The sequence below is a fragment of the Zophobas morio genome, unplaced genomic scaffold, assembly GCF_036711695.1.
Source record: "Zophobas morio isolate AGI-343-1 ecotype UQ-CSIRO unplaced genomic scaffold, CSIRO_AGI_Zmor_V1 ptg000008l, whole genome shotgun sequence".
NCBI classification, from domain to species: Eukaryota; Metazoa; Arthropoda; class Insecta; order Coleoptera; family Tenebrionidae; genus Zophobas; species Zophobas morio.
The window spans coordinates 5,406,610-5,430,402 of NW_026972113.1; the positions used below are offsets into that span (position 1 = coordinate 5,406,610).

At 30.3% G+C, this 23,793-nt stretch overlaps 2 protein-coding genes across 2 annotated transcripts; one reads left to right on the forward strand and one right to left on the reverse strand.

Annotated features, from left to right (window-relative positions):
• The first annotated feature begins 652 nt into the window (after positions 1-652).
• LOC135125141 (uncharacterized) lies at positions 653-13,445 on the forward strand. The gene is made up of 5 exons (XM_064050499.1): positions 653-2,409; positions 2,457-2,554; positions 2,601-2,796; positions 12,885-13,201; positions 13,253-13,445. The coding sequence occupies exons 1-5, from the start codon at positions 982-984 to the stop codon at positions 13,380-13,382; spliced, it is 2,169 nt and encodes a 722-aa protein (XP_063906569.1). The 5' UTR covers positions 653-981; the 3' UTR covers positions 13,383-13,445.
• Positions 13,446-13,853: 408 nt separating this feature from the next.
• On the reverse strand, positions 13,854-23,219 carry Ppcs (Phosphopantothenoylcysteine synthetase). The gene is made up of 5 exons (XM_064050501.1): positions 22,975-23,219; positions 22,694-22,922; positions 22,435-22,649; positions 22,205-22,390; positions 13,854-14,428 (listed from the first exon to the last, which is right to left on the reverse strand). Exons 1-5 carry the CDS (start codon positions 23,101-23,103, stop codon positions 14,249-14,251), a joined length of 939 nt encoding a protein of 312 aa, XP_063906571.1. The 5' UTR covers positions 23,104-23,219; the 3' UTR covers positions 13,854-14,248.
• Between the last annotated feature and the right edge of the window lie 574 nt (positions 23,220-23,793).

Consider the following 23,793-nt stretch of genomic DNA (forward strand, 5'->3'; position numbering starts at 1 on the left):
TCATGGAACTGAAAAGTCGAAAGGCGAGATAGTGAGAAATCTAAAAACCTAAAACTTTAAAAAGTGAAAAATTAAAATATCGAAAAATTTAAAAACCGATAAAACACAATATCAAAAATTTGAAAAATTGAAGAAACGAAATATTGCAAAATTCCAAAGCTGAAATATTGAAAAATTGAGAAATGGAGAAATGGGAAAATAAAAAAAAAATGGTCTAAAGAGTTTAGACAGTACTTCCTTCGTTATCGGAAACGTGACGACTGCATGCCTATTATGTTTTTTTTTTTCGCATTAGATTTCAAAGCATTCGGTTTTGTACTTCCTTAAATTTTTTGAGTCACCCTGTATATCCAAATCGAAAAATTATGAATGGAATGATAAATTACAAGGACAGACTCATCATATTTTGTAGTGCAGTTTGATGTATGATACATCTATATTAATCATTTTTTCATACAAAAAACCAAAAAAATGTTATACCTCGTCTAGCGAGTCCCCTTAATGTTTACGTTTGCGGTTTTGTCAAGAAGACCGGGTAAAGAGCATAATATGTGGCAGGTTTTTTTCATGATTTCATTGTATTCTTACTTAAAACAGCCAAGTTGGCTTATCGCACCCTTAAGGTTAATTCCTTGTCAAATTTTGTGTCATGTCTGTGTGCCATGTCAAAAACAAAATTATAGTTCACTGAAGTAGTTCGTGGTGTGAATTTTTCTTCGTTTCGACCAAAAGTAAACTGTTTAATTTCTGTTTTCCGAAAACAAATTATTATTATAAAAAATAAGCGATACTAAGTAACCATCGCAAATATTCGTCGGCACGCAGACGGTAAAATTAACAAGAACTTCCGTACATCTTCCATACCTTAAACGGTTGACTAACGTTACGTTCCAGCTAAATGTACAGCATTTTCTCCACTGTCAGATTTGGCAATGGCATTGTCAGTGTCATGTGATTAAATAACATGTAAATCAAAAAACAATGCGTAACATCAACCCGGGTATCCCAAAAAACGACAACACCCATTCAAAATCGATTTTCTCGTACAATGTGTATCGAACCAATCACCAGCAGAGGAATCACGTGCGACCAAGTAACTTAAAGTCGTCACCGATCATCGATCCAGACCCAGAAGTGCTATACATCAACGAAAAAATATTCCAGAAAACGCCTGCGAAGTGTGGCAGACAGTTGAAAGAGTGTAGCACCCAGACAAGCAAAACTATACTCCAGCTGGCTCACAACGAAAATGGACCTCATGCAGACGCCCAGATCCAAACCTCGGAAATAGGAGAACCAGCAATAGTTGACGGAGCTAACACGGGTTCGCACTCTCGGAGCTTTACCCTTACGAATAATGGTAGTCGAACGAAGCCCTCATTAACCATCCGTCGCATGTCGGGGAACTGTAACCTACAAGCCAACTGTACCGTAGAACAGAGTAAGTACTGCTTGACTAGTTGTCCGAACGTGGTACCTGTACCTCAAAACGTGCGCCAAGTGGTACCCAAAACCCAAGACGTGCAAATACCGCTATGTATAAACGAAGGTACTCTGGGGGCCCAGAAAAGTAGAAGTGTTTCACCTATGAGAATCGGGCTTCAGATTGAAATTATAGGCGAAGGTATCACCAGTCAAGAGAAAACTGAAGATGCCCCTCCTTCCCCAACTATTGATGCAGCCGAAATGACGCCAGATAGTCTACAACAATCTCCACGCGATTACTACAATAACTACTCCCTAGAAAACTGTCCTTATTCTGTGGCTAGCAGACTATCCAATTTCACTCTAGACGGTTCCTGTACCGAACAAGACTGTGTCTTTAACACCTCGAAAAAGACAAACGGGAACTTTGGAGACAAGACCCTAACAGAAACATTTTTGGAAAAAACTCGAAATAGGGTATTTGAATTGTCACAGGAACCAAAAGAAGAGTTCAAGAGTAAATCTTCCATTGATGATTTTCAACACCCAAATTACATCCAAGGGTCTACGGAACCAGCTGAAGTACTACATACCAAACACAAAGCGACTAAGAAGAGCAGCAAGTCGTTGGAAATACCATACAATACTTACGTACGTACTAGACGATCCATGGCGCGTTTTGGGGGGTGCAGTTTCATGTGGCCTACTAGAGCCACTCAGATTAAAAGTATCATGGGGGAGATACAAAGTACGAATTCTTTGATACCTCCGATTCGTCGCGGAAAATCCACAAGCCCGAAACCGACAGCGGATAAGAGAAGATTTGAGTCGTCTAGGAAGATTCCGTACATAGACCAAAGCAAAAGTGACGTAAGCAGCTCAACGACTTTGATCAATGCAACTAGACACCCGGAACGCATCCCTCTGAAGGACCGAGAAGACGTGGTGATCACAAAGAGCGGACGTAGCAATAGGTTTTCGGACGTACGTTTTTACACTATCGTATATTCGTACTAAACACAGTATTTCAGGACGTTCTTAGTCTTTCAGGCAGCGGCAAACACTCAAATTCGTCTTTCAACGACAACACGATCTCGTTTGCGATCGCGAAGCTTCAAGAATTGGACTGGTAATCGTACATGTAAGCACTTTTGTATTTAATTTTTTGTTTATAGGAGGTTGGCACTGAGAGGTTTGGGCGAAATCGTTGAAATATGTCGAATTGTTGACGTAGACCTCGTGTATGGATACATGTCAAGCATTAACCAGCGAGTTATCGATTTACTGAAAAGTCCGCGTTCTCACGTGTGCAGGACCGCCTGTCAAGCTGCCGGACATCTTTTCGAATATGTGAAGGACACCGCGAGGCCGGTAAAGTGTTTTGAGCCTATGGGCGGATCATTTTTGCCGGTCGTCACCGAAGGAGGCAGTCCAAATCGTCCAAGGGCAGAATTTGTAGGTAGGCTCAAACTACAACGAAATTTACGTGTTGACCAAATTCTTACCCTATCTAAAATGTTCAGAATATGGTCAGTCTATACTTGTGATTTACCATTCCATTAATATTTTTTGGATTTGTTTATACATACAGGGTGACTCAAAAAAAAATGACTGAGTCAATTTATTTTATTGAAGAAATCAAGAATTGCAAAACTGAATACTTTGAAATCTTGTCAATTAGTTAGAAAAAAAAAACCTGTCCTGCTCTAATAACATCGAGAATATGCTCAAAATCACACTAATAATAATAATAAGGCTTTATTAATAATAATAATAAGGCTTTATTCCTAACAGGTTTACACCCAATAACAAGGAAAACTAAAACTTAGGCACAAATCAACCGCAAACAGTAAATAAATAACATACAATTCCAAAGTCAGTGAACTTAAGTATAACATAAGGCATTATTAATAATAAAAGCTCCCACAAAACTACAAACTATAAATCTTACTACTTACTAATACAAAAAAAGGATTTGATTATAACCGATAGCGAATCGTAATGTATATCGCAGTGAGTAGATATTTCATTAAACTTATTACACATAACAACTACTGGAGATTTACGTAATACGTTTGTCTTATATGGTGGACTATAAAAAGTTTGAAATTGGCGTGAATTAATACGAGGTACGACCAAGTTAAATTTATCCAGAAGGCTCGGACAATCTATTTTGTTGTTGAATAAATTAAAAACAAATTTAATGACAATAATATTGCGCCGATCCTGGAGAGCTAGAAATTCAAACCTACTCAGAAGGGCAGCATGATCACACCCCCTTTCAGGGTAAACTTTATCTACACAATAACATAAAAATTTGAGAAATTTACGCTGAACAGCTTCGATATTCTTAACATGCACATCATATAAAGGATACCAAATTATAGCACCATATTCCAATCTAGATCTAATAAGCGGAAAATATAAATTACATAAAGTTCTTATATTTGAGAACTCCCTACAATTTCTGTAGACAAAACCATACATCCTAAAAGATTTTGCTATTACATCATCTATATGTTTCACAAAATTAAATTTAGAATCAAACGTAATGCCTAAATCTTTAAAATTGTCACAACGATGTAACTCAGTATTGGCTATGGTGTAAAGAAATATACTAGGATTAAGTTTTCTTGTATAGGACACAACGAAACATTTGTCTTGGTTAAGAGATAAACGATTACGAATACACCATTGTAAAATAATCTGAATATTAGCTTGAAGAGTCACGCTATCGTTAATATTTTTAATCTCCATAAACAACTTGAGGTCATCCGCATATAAAAGTTTCTCGCATGATAGACCATCAACAATATCATTAACAAACAGAAGAAACAATAATGGACCTAAGTTCGACCCTTGCGGCACACCAGAGGTAGGAGAAAATGGTTGTGAATAAAAGTTACGATATTTAACGACTTGGACTCTGTTCGTTAGATATGAACGGAAAAAGTTGATCAGAGGAGTGGAAAATCCAAACTGTTGTAATTTAGCAATCAAGATATAATGATCAATTTGGTCAAATGCTTTACGAAAATCCGTGTAAATAGTGTCAACTTGACCCCTATTATCAAGACAAACAGAAACATATTGAGAGAAACACGCCAGGTTTGTAATCGTAGATCTACCCTGAAAAAAACCATGTTGATATTCAGTTATATGAGATTTGACAGCAGAATAAATGTATTTATACAGAACAGTCTCAAATGTTTTTGCAAAATTACATAATAAACTAATGGGTCTATACTTATCAATATCAGAGACATCACCTGCTTTGAATACCGGGCAGATACAAGTCTTTTTCCAACAATCAGGCATCTTACATTGCTTTAATATGAGATTAAAGATCTTTAGCAAGGGATGGGCAAAGATACATGCACAGTCACTCAGGAGGAAACTAGGAATGCCATCCAACCCAGCAGTACAAGAATTCTTTGACTTTTTCAAGGCTAGAAAAACATCATTTTCAGTTAGAGAATCAATAGACACAAATAGTTGACTGGACTTGTCAGAGGCAAAAGAGGGACACAGATCATCATTGGAGGCAATGTATACACTATTAAAGTACTCACCAAACGCGTTTACAATTTCCTCTGGTGAAGTAAGTTGTGAGTCATTAAAATGCATCACCCCAGGAATCCTAGTACCCCCTTTTTTAGATTGAACAAATGCCCAAAACGATTTAGGGTCCGTTGAGATATTGTTCTCAGTTCTGTGAATATATTCTTTGTACGACGCCTTAATAAGATGCTTACACCGAGAACGATACAATTTAAATGCATTCCTGTAATAATCAGTGTTGCATTTTCTATACAGCCTGTGACAAGCATCCTTTGCCTTAATAGTTGCAATTATTTCCTGATTGAACCAGGGAGGCCAGGAGTGACTATTACGTTTGGGCACCGATTTTGGAACAGTAAGAAGAAAAATTTCATGAAGCTTATCATAGAAAAGTGAGCATGCTTTATCAACATCAATGTTAGCCTCTAAAAAGTCCCAATTGGTTGACCCAAGCAAATCATATAGCAATCGAAAGTCAGCTTTTTTGAAGTTGAATTGATTAGTCATATCATTTAATGGAAATTCACGTAATGGAGTCTCTAAAACAGTAAGTATGGATAAAGAAGGGTGATGATCGTCGGCATCAACAAGATCAAAATCTGCACTATCAACCTGGCATTTCAAGTTAGACAGAACTAAGTCCAAGATGCGTTGCCGCGTATTTTGTATTGTGTTGAATTGTGATAGAATATTAAATTGTAAAAAGTTGTTAAGAGAAGCCGTGAATTGATTTGAAATGCCGAGTGAAAACTCAGGCACGTTAAAATCCCCTAATATAAGCAACTTACAGAATTTAAAATCCTCAATAGCATTTAAAGTGTCAAGAAATAAATCAAACTCCTGAAATGACGTTTGCGGTGGCATGTACACTGAAAGAATAATTAGGCTCTGACCCTTGAGCAGCAGTTTGACACCTACAACATCAACATTGGGAATAATTTCATAAATAGCTGACAGATCTAATGACAGTGTTTTAAAACATGCTCGAACAGCAATTAAAACACCTCCACCGCGTGAAACTGCTAACACTCGAAAATTTCTATCTTTTCGAAAAACAGTGAAATAAGAGGGAAATAATTCACTATTGACAATATCGCTAGCAAGCCATGTTTCACTTAACACTATTACATCAAAATCATTCTGTGAACAAATAGAATTATAGAAATCATTAACTTTAGATCGTAGTCCTCTCACATTCTGATAGAAGCAGCGAAGTGTATTAAGTTTTTTGTTACTGGGTGTATTCTTCAGTTTAAAGAAATAATTTTCGGTGAACCTTTCACATATCGTATTTTCAGATCCTTTTCACCAGTTGCAATCCTAGCATCGAGTTGCTGTTTAAGCTGTTTATACGCTTAGGTCTAATTGTGCCGACCATAGTTATAAAATTCACATTAAAGTAAGTCACGGACATTTTTTGAAGTGGACTACATTTCAAAAAGCAAAAAAAATTTTCAGTTTATAAACTTTTTAATTTTGGTTTAAAGTTTATCAATCATATTTGACGCTTTATTTTATCCGTTCCATTTGTTATCCTTTACTGCGGTCTCTCTTGGGTCGAGGTGTAACACCGGACCGAACGTTCTTCGACCGATAGGATAATTTATCACTTCCAACATCTTTTCGGTGACAAATTTAATCTTTGCATACTTCAGCGTAGTTAGTGAACTCGTTGTGACCACTGAAATATACAAAGAGTAAATTTTGAAATGGAACGAAAGTCGAAGAATACTCTCAAAGCCAAGATCAAAATGTATTTGCTTATCTTCGCCAAAAAATGCATGACGTCATCGTAAAATTTGGTATGATGAGTCTATACCTGTGATTTATCATTGCAATAATATTTTTTAGATTTACTTATACAGCCTGTCTCAAAAAAGGTCACTTCGATTTTCGATTTTTCGTTTTTTCGGCCAACAGTTTCATCGAATTAGATTTTTCAGTTTCCATTTTTCTATCAACTTTTCGATTTTTTTACTTTCTAATTTTCTGATTTTTCAAATTTGCGGTATTTTGATTTTTCGAGTTTTCAGTTTTTTCGTTTTTCGATTTTTTAATTTTTCGTTTTTTTGATTTTTCGATGTTTCGATTTTTTAATTTGCCATTCTTTCAATTTTCGATTTTTCGTTTTTCCATTTTTAGATTTTTTGATTTTTCTGTTCGTTAGTTTTTAGACTTTGCAATTTTTTTGCATTTTTCGATTATATTTTACTTTCCGATTTTTTTGATTTTTGAATTCTCGATTTTACGTTTTTAATTCTTCGATTTCCGATTTTTCAATTTTCCGATTTTTGATTTTTCGATTTTCCATGTTTAGATATTTTTCGATTTTTTTTTATTTTTCGATTGTTCTGTTCGTCAGTTTTGAGATTTTGGAATTTTTACTTTTCCACTTTTCTATTATTTTAGTTTCGGATTATTCGATTTTTGAATTTTCGTTTTTTTTCATTTTTCGATTTCCGATTTTTTAATTTTTCGATTTTTCGGTTTTTTAATTTGTCGATTCTCGATATTCCGATTTTCGATTTTTCGATTTTCCAATCTTCGATTTTTCAATTTCCAATTTTCGATTTTCCACTTTTTGATTTTACGATTTTTCGATTTTTCTGTTCGTCAGTTTTTAGGCTTTGCAATTTGTTTACTTTTCGGTTTTTCGATTATTTTACTTTCCAGTTTTTTGATTTGTACATTGTCGATTTTTCGAGTTTTCAATATTATGAATTTTCGAATTTTCGGTTTTCCTATTTTTCGATTTTTGATTTTTCCATTTTTCGGTTTTTTGATTTTTCAATTCTCGGTTTTTCAATCTTGCGAGTTTTCGATTTTTCAGATTTATGAATTTCCAGTTTTTTGATCGACCTACGTATTAGATTAATTGAATTTTCGATTTTCGGTTTTTCCATTTTTAGATTTTTGATTTTCCAGTTTTGCATTTTCAGATTTTCTGTTTTTCCCATATCTGATTTATCAAATTTTCGATTTTTCGGCTTTTCGATTTTTCGATATTTGATTTTCGATTTTTCGATTGTTCAGTTTTCCATTTTTTAGCTTTTAGACTTCAATTTTTTTACTTTTCGATTTTCCAAATTTTCGAGTTTCAATTTTCAGATTTTTGATTTTTCGATTTTCTTTTTAAATCTTCGAATTTTTCGGTTTTGATTTTTCGAATTTTTGATTTTTAATTTTTCCATTCTTCGGTTTTTAGATTTCAATTTTCTTTCTTTTAAATTTTTCGATATTCTATTTTCCGCTTTTCAGAATTTTCGATTTTCAGTTTTCCGACTTTCGATGATTAGAATTTTGGATTTTTCAGTTTTATGATTTTTCGATTTTTAAAAAATTGGAGTAGTCGAATTTTCGATTTTTTAATTCATCGATTTTTCAATGTTCAATTTTTCAATTTTCCGGTTTTTTAATTCCCCTATTCTCGATTTTTCGATTTTCCATTAATCATAAAATTTTTCGATTTTTCGGTTGTTTTATTTTTCGACCTTCGATTTTTCAACCTTCGATTATTCGATTTTCCATTTTCTGATTTTACGATTTTTCGATTTGCGATTTTTCTGTTTGCTTCAGTTGTTATGGTTCTGCAATTTGCAGCTTTTAGATTTCAATTTTGTTACTTTCCGATTTTCCACTTTTCGATTTTTTGATTTTTTTTCGATCGTCGTTTTTTCGATTTTCATTTTTTCGATTTTTTGATTTTTCAATTTTTAGGCCTTGCAATTTTTTTACTTTTCGCTTTTACGAGTATTTGTTTCATCGAATTTTCGATTTTTCGAGTTTTCGATTTTCGATTTTCGATTTTTCGGTTTTTCCATTTTCCGATTTTTGATTTTACGATTTTCCATGTTTAGATATTTTTCGATTTTTTTTTATTTTTCGATTGTTCTGTTCGTCAGTTTTGAGACTTTGCAATTTTTACTTTTCCACTTTTCTATTATTTTAGTTTCGGATTATTCGATTTTTGAATTTTCGTTTTTTTTTCATTTTTCGATTTCCGATTTTTTAATTTTTTGATTTTTTGGTTTTTTAATTTGTCGATTCTCGATATCCCGATTTTCGATTTTCCAATCTTCGATTTTTCAATTTCCAGTTTTCGATTTTCCAGTTTTTGATTTTACGATTTTTCGATTTTTCTGTTCGTCAGTTTTTAGGCTTTGCAATTTGTTTACTTTTCGATTTTTCGATTATTTTACTTTCCAGTTTTTTGATTTTTCAATTGTCGATTTTTAGAGTTTTCAAAATTATGAATTTTCGAATTTTCGGTTTTCCTATTTTTCGATTTTTGATTTTTCCATTTTTCGGTTTTTTGATTTTTCAATTCTCGGTTTTTCAATCTTGCGAGTTTTCGATTTTTCAGATTTGTGAATTTCCAGTTTTTTGATCGACCTACGTACTAGATTCATTGAATTTTCGATTTTCGGTTTTTCCATTTTTAGATTTTTGATTTTCCAGTTTTGCATTTTCAGATTTTCTGTTTTTCGCATATCTGATTTATCAAATTTTCGATTTTTCGGCTTGTCGATTTTTCGATATTTGATTTTCGAATTTTCGATTGTTCAGTTTTCCATTTTTCAGCTTTTAGACTTCAATTTTTTTACTTTTCGATTTTCCAAATTTTCGAGTTTCAATTTTCAGATTTTTGATTTTTCGATTTTCTTTTTAAATCTTCGAATTTTTCGGTTTTGATTTTTCGAATTTTTGATTTTTAATTTTTCCATTCTTCGGTTTTTAGACTTCAATTTTCTTTCTTTTAAATTTTTCGATATTCTATTTTCCGCTTTTCATAATTTTCGATTTTCAGTTTTCAGACTTTCGATGATTAGAATTTTGGATTTTTCAGTTTTATGATTTTTCGATTTTTAGAAAATTTGAGTAGTCGAATTTTCGATTTTTCAATTCATCGATTTTTCTATGTTCAATTTTTCAATTTAAATTTTGCGATTTTCAATTTGTCCATTGTCGATTTTTAGAATTTTCGGTTTTTCAGTTTTTCCATTCTCAACTGTTAGACTTCAATTTTGTTGCTTTCCGATTTTTTGGTTTTCGATTTTCCAATTTTCAGAATTTCCAAGTTTCTTTATTCAGATTTTCCATTTTCTACTTTTTCGATATTAGATTTTTCGAATTTTTGTTTTTCCAATTTTTTGCTTTTTCGATTTTTCTGTTCGTTTCAGTTTTTAGGCTTTGCAATCTTTTTTAACCTTATATATTTTGATTATTTTAATTTCCGATTTTTTTATTTTTGTTTTTGATTTTTTTAATTTTCAATATTACATATTTTTGAATTTTTTAGATTTTTTGATTTTTCTGTTCGTCAGTTTTTCGACTTTGCAATTTTTTTGCATTTTTCGATTATATTTTACTTTCCGATTTTTCAATTTTCCGGTTTTTTAATTCTCCTATTCTCGATTTTTCGATTTTCCATTAATCATAAAATTTTTCGATTTTTCGGTTGTTTTGTTTTTCGACCTTCGATTTTTCAACTTTCGATAGTCGATTTTATATTTTCTGATTTTACGATTTTTTGATTTGCGATTTTTCTGTTTGTTTCGGTTTTTATGGTTCAGCAATTTGCAGCTTTTAGATTTCAATTTTGTTACTTTCCGATTTTCCACTTTTCGATTTTTTGATTTTTTTTCGATCGTTGTTTTTTCGATTTTCATTTTTTCGATTTTTTGATTTTTCAATTTTTAGGCCTTGAAATTTTTTTACTTTTCGCTTTTTCGAGTATTTGTTTCATCGAATTTTCGATTTTTCGAGTTTTCGATTTTCAGTTTTTTGATCGACCTACGTATTAGATTCATTGAATTTTCGATTTTCGGCTTTTCCATTTTTAGATTTTTGATTTTCCAGTTTTGCATTTTCAGATTTTCTGTTTTTCGCATATCTGATTTATCAAATTTTCGATTTTTCGGCTTTTCGATTTTTCGATATTTGATTTTCGAATTTTCGATTGTTCAGTTTTCCATTTTTCAGCTTTTAGACTTCAATTTTTTACTTTTCGATTTTCCAAATTTTCGAGTTTCAATTTTCAGATTTTTGATTTTTCGATTTTCTTTTTAAATCTTCGAATTTTTCGGTTTTGATTTTTCGAATTTTTGGTTTTTAATTTTACCATTCTTCGGTTTTTAGACTTCAATTTTCTTTCTTTTAAATTTTTCGATATTCTATTTTCCGCTTTTCAAAATTTTCGATTTTCAGTTTTCAGACTTTCGATGATTAGAATTTTGGATTTTTCAGTTTTATGATTTTTCGATTTTTAGAAAATTTGAGTAGTCGAATTTTCGATTTTTCAATTCATCGATTTTTCTATGTTCAATTTTTCAATTTAAATTTTGCGATTTTCAATTTGTCCATTGTCGATTTTAGAATTTTCGGTTTTTCAATTTTTCCATTCTCAACTGTCAGACTTCAATTTTGTTACTTTCCGATTTTTTGGTTTTCGATTTTCCACTTTCCACTTTTTCGATATTAGATTTTTCGAATTTTTGTTTTTCCAATTTTTTGTTTTTTCGATTTTTCTGTTCGTTTCAGTTTTTAGGCTTTGCAATTTTGTTTACTTTATATATTTCGATTATTTTCATTTCCGATTTTTTTTTATTTTTGATTTTGATTTTTTTAATTTTCAATATTACAAATTTTTGACTTTTCGATTTTTCGATTTTTGAGGTTTGTGAATTTCCACTTTTCGATCGACCTATGTATTTGATTCATTGAATTTTCGATTTTTTGATTAGCCATTTTTAGATTTTCGATTTTTACGATTTGTATTTTTCGATTTTCTGTTTTTTGCATTAGTGAATTTCAGTTTTTCCGATTTTTGATTTTGCGCATATTTGATTAATCAAATTTTCGAAAAAGTTACCATACTTACAAAAACTTCAAAACATCTACAATATTTCAAAGTATTCAGTTTTGCTATTCTTGATTTCTTCAATAAAATAAATTGAATCAGTCATTAACTTGTTTGAGACACCCTGTATAACCAAATCTAAAAAATATTAATGGAGTGATAAATCACAAGTATAAAACTCATCATATTTTATACATTTAAGACAGGATTTATTCTGCAAAATTTTGAGGTGACGTCATAATTTTTTTAGAGGGGATAAGCAAATATATTTTAATTAAAAATGTATCATGTTTATCATGATTTTAGAACATCTGCAAGATTTCAAATATTCGATTTTGCAAATTCAAAATTAAATTGCAAAATATTGTTTTTATAATTTTGATTTTTTTTTTCCAAAAATCTGGACGTTTTGGATAAAAACTCAACACGGAGTCATAAACTACATGTGTAGGACTATATTACTGTATACAATTTAAAACCCATTTACTATGCATAAGTGAAGTGACGTCATCACATTATTGGTGGGGATGACTAGACAAATTTAATAATTTTGCGACATTTATGAAAAAAATATCAGTTAACAAAAATGGCACGTTTTTATTATTATGCCAGTTACATGTCACTCAACGACAATATCGTTTTTTAAGAGTATTTTATTTGAAAAAGTGATGAAATTTTTTATACGTAACAATCGGAAAATAATTTTTAGAAATCGAAATCCACAAAAAAATATATTTCTTACCAAATGTATATATAACTACTGTCCGTCCCGTTATTGTCAATAAAATTTTATAAGGTAAAATGTGAATTTCGTTGTAGTTTGAGCCTACTTACAAATTCTGCCCTTGAAGGATTTGGACCGCCTTCTTCGGTGAGGGCAGGCAAAAACGATCCGCCCATAGGCTCAAAACATTTGCGTGCGATTGTACAAATGGATTATTATTTATCAAATTTCGCGCTATATTGCTGCAATTTCATTGGTTGCACAACGTGGGCTTCTCGATGACGTGTTGTTTTACGTTATTTCATTGGCTTGCAGCTGTTTGAAGAAATCGTGGACCTACTCCTATGCAAAACAGCCGATGCGAACAAATTCATCCGCCATGATGCGAATATGGCGCTGGATTGTATGGTGACCCACATCCCGACGTACGATGCGATTCGGGCTTTATGTAATAAAGGGCCTTTTCATAAAAATCCATTGGTGCGATGTGCTACAGCTCGACTGCTGGTGTGTGCCATTGTAATAGGAGGAGTGGATTTTATATTAAATCCAATTAATAACGAGTGTACCAGGAAGAGAATTATTCTGACGATGGCGAGATTATTGGAGGATTATAAAAGCTTGGAAACTAGGTGATTCGTGGTACTCGTGTGTCAAATTTAAAATAATGTGTTCATGTTTAGAAAACTGGCCGAACGTATATATAAAATACTGTCCAAAGATACGCGGTTCGACGTCTACTTGAAGAAGTACCTCGAGAAAGAACAGATTCTTAAAATAAAACACACATTAAGGATTATAAGGAAGAAGTAAACTGAATACAATTCTTTATTATGTAAGATACAGGGTTTTGTGTATGTGTATTAATAAAACTCCAAGGAGTAAACTTCAATCAACACAGTTATTAATAAAACATTTATTCACTTTATAATTCTTACAAAATGAGGTAATTAAAATACCCACTAACAACCAAGAAGATAACAAAAACAACATCTAAGTAGATATAGACGGATGTATAAAAATAAAAACAGGTGTATAAACATTTATCTGTACAACAATAGCGTTACATTTTAGTGGCACTCATTTTTTTCTTATACTATATAGAGTACACTATACATTAACATCCATTTGGCATCTAGTCAAAGGGAAGAAAAGAAATAAAACGGCAACAAATGATCGGAAAAAAACCGCCCCTAGTTAGCAAGATATCCGTAAGTACTTACGTACTACAGGCACTTTTTTGATCATTCAACTATAGGGAACAACTTGTGGACTCACGATGAATTTTTGTTCCCTCTGCTTTAAATTGTTACGTTCATGTATCTCCAGCTACGCTGCGTTTTACTATTACTAAATGAAAAAACCTCACCCTGTGCCAATTATATCGTGGTCCACACTATCAAAAAATTGTCTAATTGTTTCAGTCAACGAAACCCAGAAATTACCAGGTATTAGGCAAAAGATATGTAAAAATGGTCGACGAGGCTTGTCTATGTGTTGGAGTACAAACGAATCTCTATCACATTAACATTTTAATAATTTAAATAAATGAACACAACACATTGACAACTCTCCCATAGTTTTTTTTTATTTTCTAACGATTGTTGGTTATAGTTACCCTGATGCATTGATTATATATGACCCATACCTAAACACCTACCATTGAGCCCATCCATCGTCTAATACTGGTGTGTTTTAAGGAATTCAGAATGACTGGCTATGACGTTCGATACAATGGGATCTTCGATTTCCATTCCGTTGAGCATTTGTTCTCGGGTTAGAGACACTTCGTAGCTGCTGTCTTTTGTCACGAAAACTACTTTTTGTCGTCTTGTTTGAAGCATATTGCCAATTACTAACTGCAACGTTACGTTATATTGAGTTATTAAAGAAAATTAGTCCAATAATCAAATTAAAAATTTTAAAACCCGTACTTCAAATTTTTTTAACTCGAATTAAACTTATAAAACTGCAAAGAAATTCCAAATTGCTACATGACAAAATTTTAGAATTTTGACTGTTAATCTAAGAACTGAGATTTCGAAATTGAAAATTCAACTCGAACTTTTAACTTACACTTCAGAATTTAAAATAAGAATACTAAGATTTAAGTTTAAAAAATTGGAAAAATCAGTATTCCAAACTTAAACTGCAAAATTTGACGTTAATATTACAAAAAACTGTTAACATTTTAGAGTCACAATTCCGAACTGAAAATTAACTTTTACGATTTCAGTTTCCGTTTAGAAAATTGGAATTTTGGAACACTATGGACTTTCTTAAGAAAAATAAGACTAGAAATGTTGCCTTCGTAATGTACAAAGTTATTTCATAGAATTTAAATCCTACTTTTTTTGTAAATTTTGAGGTAACGTTCGCATTGTTGGTGGAGATCACATATGTAAAATTTGACGACAATCCGTTCGGTAGTTTCGGAGATTGTCTAATAAAAATCGACACAGACGGCACACGAATAGACGGCAATGGGAGACTTATTTTTTCGTACTATAGGGGTCATGAAACGTCGAAAAAACATGAAAGTAACCATTCGTCCGATAGACACTATCAATACTTTCTTAGCTTACGGTTACGCTTTCGTGTTTTTAATTTTTCTCGATTTTATAAATTTTCAATTTTTCGAATATAGTTATTCACTTTTTTGTTGTTTCGATTTCTCAGCCTTTCGTTTTTAGATTTTTCGATTTTTCAAATTTTTCAGAATTAATTTTTCAGTTTTTCGATATTTCGATTTTTCAATTTCGATTTAAGGCCTTCTCGTTTTTGGATTTTCCGGTTTTTCAATTTTTCGGAATTAATTTTTAAGTTTTTCGATGTTTCGATTTTTCACTTTTTGGTTTATCGGTTTTTTTAAGTTAAAATTTTTCAATTTTGAATTCTCCCATTTTTCGATTTTTAGCCACTTCCATTTCTCAATTTTTCGACTTCTCGATTTTTTGATGTTTCGATTTCGTGATTTTTCAATTTTTCGACGATTTCTCCATTTTTTGGATAATTCAAGTTTTCGATTTTTCGGTTTTCCAATTTTTCAACGTTTCAGTTTTGGAATTTATGTATTTAAATTGTTCCATTTTTCAATTTTTTGCGTTTCTAGATTTTTGGATTTTTTGATTTCTCAATTTTTCGATTAATTAATGGATTTTTCGACTTTTCGTCTTTCCGATTTTTCGATTTCTCGATTTTTCGATTTTCAAATTTTCAATGTTCAAGTTTTGGAATTGTTTAATTTTGGGATTTCTCACAACGTATTTCGATTTTTAAATTTTTAGATTTTTCGACTTTCTGTTTTTTTTTTATTTTTTGCTTATTCGATTTTTCAAAATTTTGTGATTTTTTAAATACTACATTTTTCGATTTTTCAAATTTTAAATCTGATTTTTATTTTCGAGTTTTTGGATTTTTTAATTTTTCGACTTTTTGAATTTTACGTTTTTCGATTTTACGATTTTTTAAATTTTCGATGTTTCAGTTTTGGTTTTTTTTTTAATTTTTCAATATTTTGATCCTTCAATTTTTCGATTTTCAAATTTTAGGTTTCTCAGTTTTTCGAACTTTTAAATTTTCGGTTTTTCTTTTTTTTTGTTTCGATTTCTCAGTCTTGCGATTTTTTCAAATTTTCAGTGTTGAAGTTTTGGGATTTTTCAATTTTGGGATTTCTCAATACGTATCTCGATTTTTAAATTTTTAGATTTTTCGACTGTTTTTTTTTTATTTTTGCTTATTCGATTTTTCAAAATTTTGTGATTTTTTAAATCTTTCATTTTTAGATTTTTCAATTTTTTTATTTTCAGATTCGTTGACGTTTTGATTTCTCGATTTTGTAAATTTCCAATTTTTCGAATTCTCAAAATTTTAGATTTTTCACTTTTTTGTTGTTTCGATTTCTCAGTCTTGCGATTTTTTGCTTTCTCATTTTTATATTTTTGGGAATACATTTGTCAGTTTTTCGATAATCTGATTTTTCAAATTTTCGATTTATCGGGTCTTTCATGTTTAAATTTTTCAACTTGAAATTTTCCCATTTTTCAATCTTTTGCTATTTCGATATCTCAATTTTTAGATTTTTGACTTCTCGACTTACACTTTTGATTTTTCGAGTTTCCAATTTTTAGACGTTACAGTTTTGAAATTTATGTATTTACGTTTTTCGATTTTTCAGTTTTTGGCGTTTCTAAATTTTTGGATATTTCAAGAATCCGATTTTTAAATTTTTCGACAATTCGATATTTTAATTTTTTGATTTTTCAAATCTGTACTTTCGATTTCTCAATTTTTCGATTTTGCAATTTTTCGTCATTTCAGTTTTGGAATGTTACAATTTCACGAGTTTTCAAATTTTCCGAATTTTCAAATTTTCAACTTTTAAATTTTAGATTTTTAAATATTTCGATTCTTTAAACTTCCATTTTCTCGATTTTGCTGTTTCGATTTCTCAAATTTTCAATTTTTCTAATTTTTAAATTCTCGATTTTTCGACTTACTTGTTGTAGATTTTTCGATTTTTCAATTCTTTTCGTCATTTCAGTTCAATTTTTCGATTTTTGGCGTTTCTAAATTTTTTGATTTTTCAATTTCTCAATTTGTCGATTAACGTATTTTTTAATTTTTCGACTTTTCGATTTTTCGTCTTTCCGATTTCGCGATTTCTCAATTTTTCGATTTTCAAATTTTCAATGTTTAATTTTTGGGATTTTTCAATTTTGGAATTTCTCAATACGTATTTCGATTTTGTAAATTTCCAATGTTTCGAATTTTTAAATTTTAGATTTTTCTTTTTTTTGGTTGTTTCGATTTCTCAGTCTTGCGATTTTTTGTTTTGTCATTTATAGATTTTTCGATGTTTCAATTTTTCGGAATTAATTTTTCAGTTTTTCGATATTTTGATTTTACAAATTTTCGATTTATAGTCTTTTAAGTTTAAACTTTTTAATTTTAAATTTTCCCATTTTTCGCTCTTTAGCTATTTCAATTTCTCAATTTTTCGATTTCTCTGTTTAAGTTTTGGAATTTTTCAATTTTGGGATTTTACCAGAATTCTATTTTTAAATTTTTAGATTTTTCGACTTTGTTTTTTTGATTTTTACTTGATTTTACGAAGTTTTAAATTTTCGATTTTTCGATTTTCCAATTTTTCAACCTTTTGTTGTGGGATTTATGTATTTCAATTTTTGGTGTTTCTAAATTTTTGGATTTTTTGATTTCTCTGTTTAAGTTTTGGGATTTTTCTAGAATTCGATTTTAAAATTTTTACATTTTTCGACTTTGTTTTTTTATTTTTTACTTGATTTTGCGAGTTTTTAAATCTTTCATTTTTCGATTTCGATTTCTTGATTTCTCAGTTTTTCAAAATTCATCTTTTCGATTTTTCAAGTTTTGTTTCTAAATTTTTGGATTTTTCGATTTCTCAATTTCTCGATTAATGTATTTTTTAAATTTTCGATTTGCAAATTTTCAGTGTTGAAGTTTTGGGATTTTTCAATTTTGGGATTTCTCAATACGTATCTCGATTTTTAAATTTTTAGATTTTTCGACTTTCTGTTTTTTTTATTGTTAGCTTATTCGATTTTTCAAAATTTTGTGATTTTTTAAATCTTACATTTTCAGATTTTTCAATTTTTTTATTTTCTGATTCGTTGACGTTTTGATTTCTCGATTTTGTAAATTTCCAATTTTTCGAATTCTCAAAATTTTAAATTTCTCAATTCTTTACTTTCGATTTTTAATTTTTCGATTTTCCAATTTTTCGTCATTTCAGTTTTGGAATGTTTCAATTTCACGAATTTTCAATTTTTCGACTTTTAAATTTTAGATTTTTGAATTTTTCGATTTTTCGATTCTTTGAACTTCCAATTTCTCGATTTTGCTGTTTCGATTTCTCGAATTTTCAATTTTCCTAATTTTTAAATTGTCGATGTTTCGACTTTTTGGTTGTAGATTTTTCGATTTTTCAATTCTTTTCGTCATTTCAGTTCAATTTTCCAATTTTTGGCGTTTCTAAATTTTGTCGATTAATGTATTTTTTAATTTTTCGACTTTTCGTCTTTCCGATTTCTCGATTTCTCAATTTTTCGATTTTCAATTTTCAATGTTTAATTTTTGGGATTTTTCAATTTTGGAATTTCTCAATACGTATTTCGATTTTGTAAATTTCCAATTTTTCGAATTTTTAAATTTTAGATTTTTCTTTCTTTTTTGTTGTTTCGATTTCTCAGTCTTGCGATTTTTCGATTTTTCAATTTTTCGATTTATAGGGTCTCATAAGTTTAAATTTTTCAATTTTAAATTTTCCCATTTTTCGATCTTTGGCTATTTCGATTTTTCAATTTTTTGATTTTTTAATTCTTTGATGTTTTGATTTCTCGATTTTGTAAATTTCAAATCTTTAGAATTTTCAAATTTTAGATTTTTCACTTTTTTGTTCATTCGATTTCTCAGTTTTGTGGTTTTTTGCCTTCTCATTTTTAGATTTTTCGGGTTTTTTAAGTTCAAATTTTTCAATTTTAAATTTTCCCATTTTTCGATTTTCCAATTTTTCAACCTTTCGGTTTTGGAATTTATGTATTTCAATTTTTGGTGTTTCTAAATTTTTGGATTTTTTGATTTCTCTGTTTAAGTTTTGGGTTTTTTCTAGAATTCGATTTTAAAATTTTTAGATTTTTCGACTTTGTTTTTTTTTGATTTTTTGCTATTCGATTTTTCAAAATTTTGTGATTTTTTAAATCTTACATTTTTCAATTTTTTGATTTCTCGATCTTGTAAATTTCCAATTTTTCAATTTTTTAAATTTTAAATCTGATTTCTCGATTTTTCGATGTTTCGATATCTTGATTTTTCAATTTTTTAAACTTTAGGTACTTTGATTTCTGAATTTTTCGAGTTTTCAGTTCTTCGATACTTCTATTTTTAAAACTAAATATTATTTTTTTTATTTTCGAGTTTTTTGAATTTCCAATTTTTCGACTTTTTGAATTTCACGTTTTTCGATTTTACGATTTTAAAAATTTTCGAAGTTTCAATTTTCGTTTTTTTTTTAAATTTTCAATATTTTGATCCTTCAATTTTTCGTTTTCAAATTTTAGGTTTTTCAGTTTTTCGAATTTTTAAATTTTTCGATTTTGGACTACTTCGATTTCTCAATTTTTCCATATTCCAATTTTTCGTCATTTCAGCTTTGGAATGTTTCAATTTCTCAATTTTTCAGGTTATCGATTCTTCAATTTTCTTTTTTTTTAATTTGTCGATTTATTAAATTTTAAATCCTTGATTTCGCGGCTTTTCGATTTTTAATTTAAAATTTTTGAATTCTTGAATTTTTCAATTTATTAAATTAAAGATTTCACTATTTTTAGATTGATCGATTTTAAAAATTTTAGATTTTTCAATTTTCGATTTTTTTTTTAATTTAAAATTTTTCAATTCTTTATTTTCGATTTTTCGATTCTTTGAACTTCCAATTGCTCGATTTTGCTGTTTCGATTTCTCGAATTTTCAATTTTACTAATTTTTAAATTCTCGATTTTTCGACTTTTTGGTTGTAGATTTTCGATTTTTCAATTCTTTTCGTCATTTCAGCTCAATTTTCCTATTTTTGGCGTTTCTAAATTTTGTCCATTAATGTATTTTTTAATTTTTCGACTTTTCGTCTTTCCGATTTCTCGATTTCTCAATTTTTCGATTTTCAAATTTTCATTGTTTAATTTTTGGGATTTTTCAATTTTGGAATTTCTCAATACGTATTTCGATTTTGTAAATTTCCAATTTTTCGAATTTTTAAATTTTAGATTTTTCTTTTTTTTTTGTTGTTTCGATTTCTCAGTCTTGCGATTTTTTGTTTTGTCATTTATAGATTTTTCGATTTTTCAATTTTTCGAAATTAATTTTTCATTTTTTCGATATTTTGATTTTACAAATTTTCGATTTATCGGGTCTTTTAAGTTAAAATTTTTCAGTTTTAATTTTCCCATTTTTCGATCTTTAGCTATTTCGATTTTTCAATTTTTCAATTTTTTGATTCGTTGATGTTTTGATTTCTCGATTTTGTAAATTTCAAATCTTTAGAATTTTCAAATTTTAGATTTTTCACTTTTTTGTTCATTCGATTTCTCAGTCTTGGGGTTTTTTGCCTTCTCATTTTTAGATTTTTCGATTTTTCGGGTTTTTTAAGTTTAAATTTTTCAATTTTAAATTTTCCCATTTTCAATTTTGGGATTTTACCAGAATTCTATTTTTAAATTTTTAGATTTTTCGACTTTGTCTTTTTATTTTTTACTTGATTTTGCAAGTTTTTAAATCTTGCATTTTTCGATTTTGATTTCTCAATTTCTCAGTTTTTCAAAATTCATCTTTTCGATTTTTCAATTTTTGTTTCTAAATTTTTGGATTTTTCGATTTCTCAATTTCTCGATTAATGTATTTTTTAATTTTTCGATTTTCAAATTTTCAGTGTTGAAGTTTTGGGATTTTTCAATTTTGGGATTTCTCAATACGTATCTCAATTTTTAAATTTTTAGATTTTTCGACTTTCTGTTTTTTTTTTGATTTTTTGCTTATTCGATTTTTCAAAATTTTGTGATTTTTTAAATCTTGCATTATTAGATTTTTCAATTTTTTTATTTTCTGATTGGTGGACGTTTTGATTTCTCGATTTTGTAAATTTCCAATTTTTCGAATTCTCAAAATTTTAGATTTTTCACTTTTTTGTTGTTTCGATTTCTCAGTCTTGCGATTTTTTGCTTTCTCATTGTTATATTTTTGGGAATAAATTTTTCAGTTTTTCGATATTTTGATTTTTCAAATTTTCGATTTATCGGATCTTTTATGTTTAAATTTTTCAATTTGAAAGTTTCCCATTTTTCGATCTTTAGCTTTTTTGATATCTCAATTTTTAGATTTTTGACTTCTTGACTTACACTTTTGATTTTTCGAGTTTCCAATCCAATCATTATTAAATATAGGCGGACGCAACATTACTGTATTCTAAAATTTTCGAGCCCCGGCGTCCTCCACAAACCAGTGCTCGTATATTAATATACAATGTGATGATCCAAAAACGAGAAGGCGAAAAATCGGAAAAAAACGTTAAATCGAAAATTAAAAAATCCAAATATCGAAACACTGAAAAATTAATTCCGAAAAATTTAAAAATCCAAAAACGAGAGGGCAAAAAATCGAAAGATTGAGAAATCGAAACAACGAAAAATTGAACATTCTAAAATTTTAAAATCAAAAAAATTTGTTGGTTACAGTTCTAAGGTTTATTGTCCGAATTAACAATTTTTTCGCGGGAAATTTGAATTTTATAATGAAAAAACCGGATGTTGAATATTGAAAATAATAATAGAAATTTTGTTATAAGGTCGAAATTCCAAGTTTAAAAATTGGTAAGGAATATAGAGTATATTTCAGACATTGGTTTTCAGGCGTTGAACTGAATTTTATATTTAATATTAAGAAAAAACTAATATTTCTATTCCTTTTATGATTTTGTTGTTAGAAATTTGTTTAAATCTGGGAATTTCGGCCTTTATTGAAGATTAAGTTTTAACATGGTATGGATGTCTAGGATAAAAATGAAGGCAGATTCATAAACCAGAAGTATAGAAGTATGTTACACTTACCTTATGCTTATACTTATTTAACGAGTCCCTCGCTTTCACGATGAGAATACTCTCATCAGTTTCCAATTTAAAAGAAACTACGAAAGCATGAGGCACCCACAAATTAACTAAAGGCGCCAGCATCTTTGGCACTAACTGTAACTGGATGGTAGGAGCCCCCGCCCCTGATTGAATCTTATGCGTTGGCTAAAAAACAACCTGACTTACTACCCCTCACAAACAACCCTTACCATTTCATTCGACGGAACATAAAAATCTGAAACGGCGGCCGCCAGGAACAACAACGCCCTCGTCTCAAACACCGCCAGACACTCACAAGCCGCCCTCAGCAGCCAGAAATAATCCGACACAGTCGTAAACGTCACATATAGAATCCTTCCACCTTCTTGTACGTTTTTGTAACTGGCTAACACCGGCGCCAGAACATCCACACTATCTGGTTTCACTGGAAACACACACTGTACTGAGCACAATTAAACAAAGACTAACCTGTGATGGCAGTGTTAGGCCCTTGTTCGTGCAGTTCCAACATGTCCATGAATTTTTGGCCGCTGAATTGGCGGGTGAAGGGTTCCAAGGATTTGAGTCTGTGCATGAAAATGACGACGTAACCGTGCTCTAGGAAGTATTCGGCGGACGCGGCTCCTCGGGTTCCCGCGCTGAAGTTGTCGACGAACCGCACGGTGTTGTGTTCGAGGGGGACCGTTGTGCCCCCTGACTAAAATGTGACAGTGACAGGTAAACATAACCTCACTTTTTGGGGGACTTACTGTGATTAGGACGATTCGTTCGCAGGCGGTGTTGTGGCGGGCGCAGAACTCTTTGAGGAGGATTCGATTGTCTTCGAAGTCTGTGGGAGGCAAGTGTGTGGCGTAAAATTCCTCCCAGTGGGAAGCCATTATCACAAATGACAATTACCGGTGCCTAGGGTCAGGATGGAACTTTGGACCGGGTTTGGATTAGGTATCATGCGCTTTGGGTGCGTGGAATAAATTTCAAGTTTTTCCTTGAAGGTTTTAAAGGTCCCATGTCGGGTTTAAAAAGCGAAAAAAAATTGGGACAGGTGAAATGGTATTTCAATTTGGTGTCAAATGTGTCAGTTTTTCGTTGCTAGATTTCAAGGTTAAGAATTCTGAGGTTGAAACTATGGGTTGAAAGTACGAAATTGTGGTTCTGTGTGACATACAAAGTCATATTTCAAGTTTCAAAATTTTAAAATGCCAATCAGCAATTTTTCATATTTTAAATTGTAGAGTGGTAACACTGCAAATCTGAAATGTCAAATGGAAAGGTCGTCTCAATCAGGGATATGAGTGTTTTGTGTTCAGAGCTTATTGAAATTTTGAATTTTGGTATGAGAATTTTGATTTCACTGTAGACTTGTAAGTTTTAATTTCAAAATATTTTGGAATTTTGAGTTAGGAATTTTCTGTTTAAAAGTCGCAATTCCAAGTTTAGAAATCGAAAAAACTCGTTTACAAAGCTAAAGTCGCGATCTTTTCTATAGAACCACTCCCTAGTGTAAATTTTCAAAATTTGTTTGGTGTAAGTGACCTTGACGGGTTTCTGGGGGAAAACATATGTGTCAA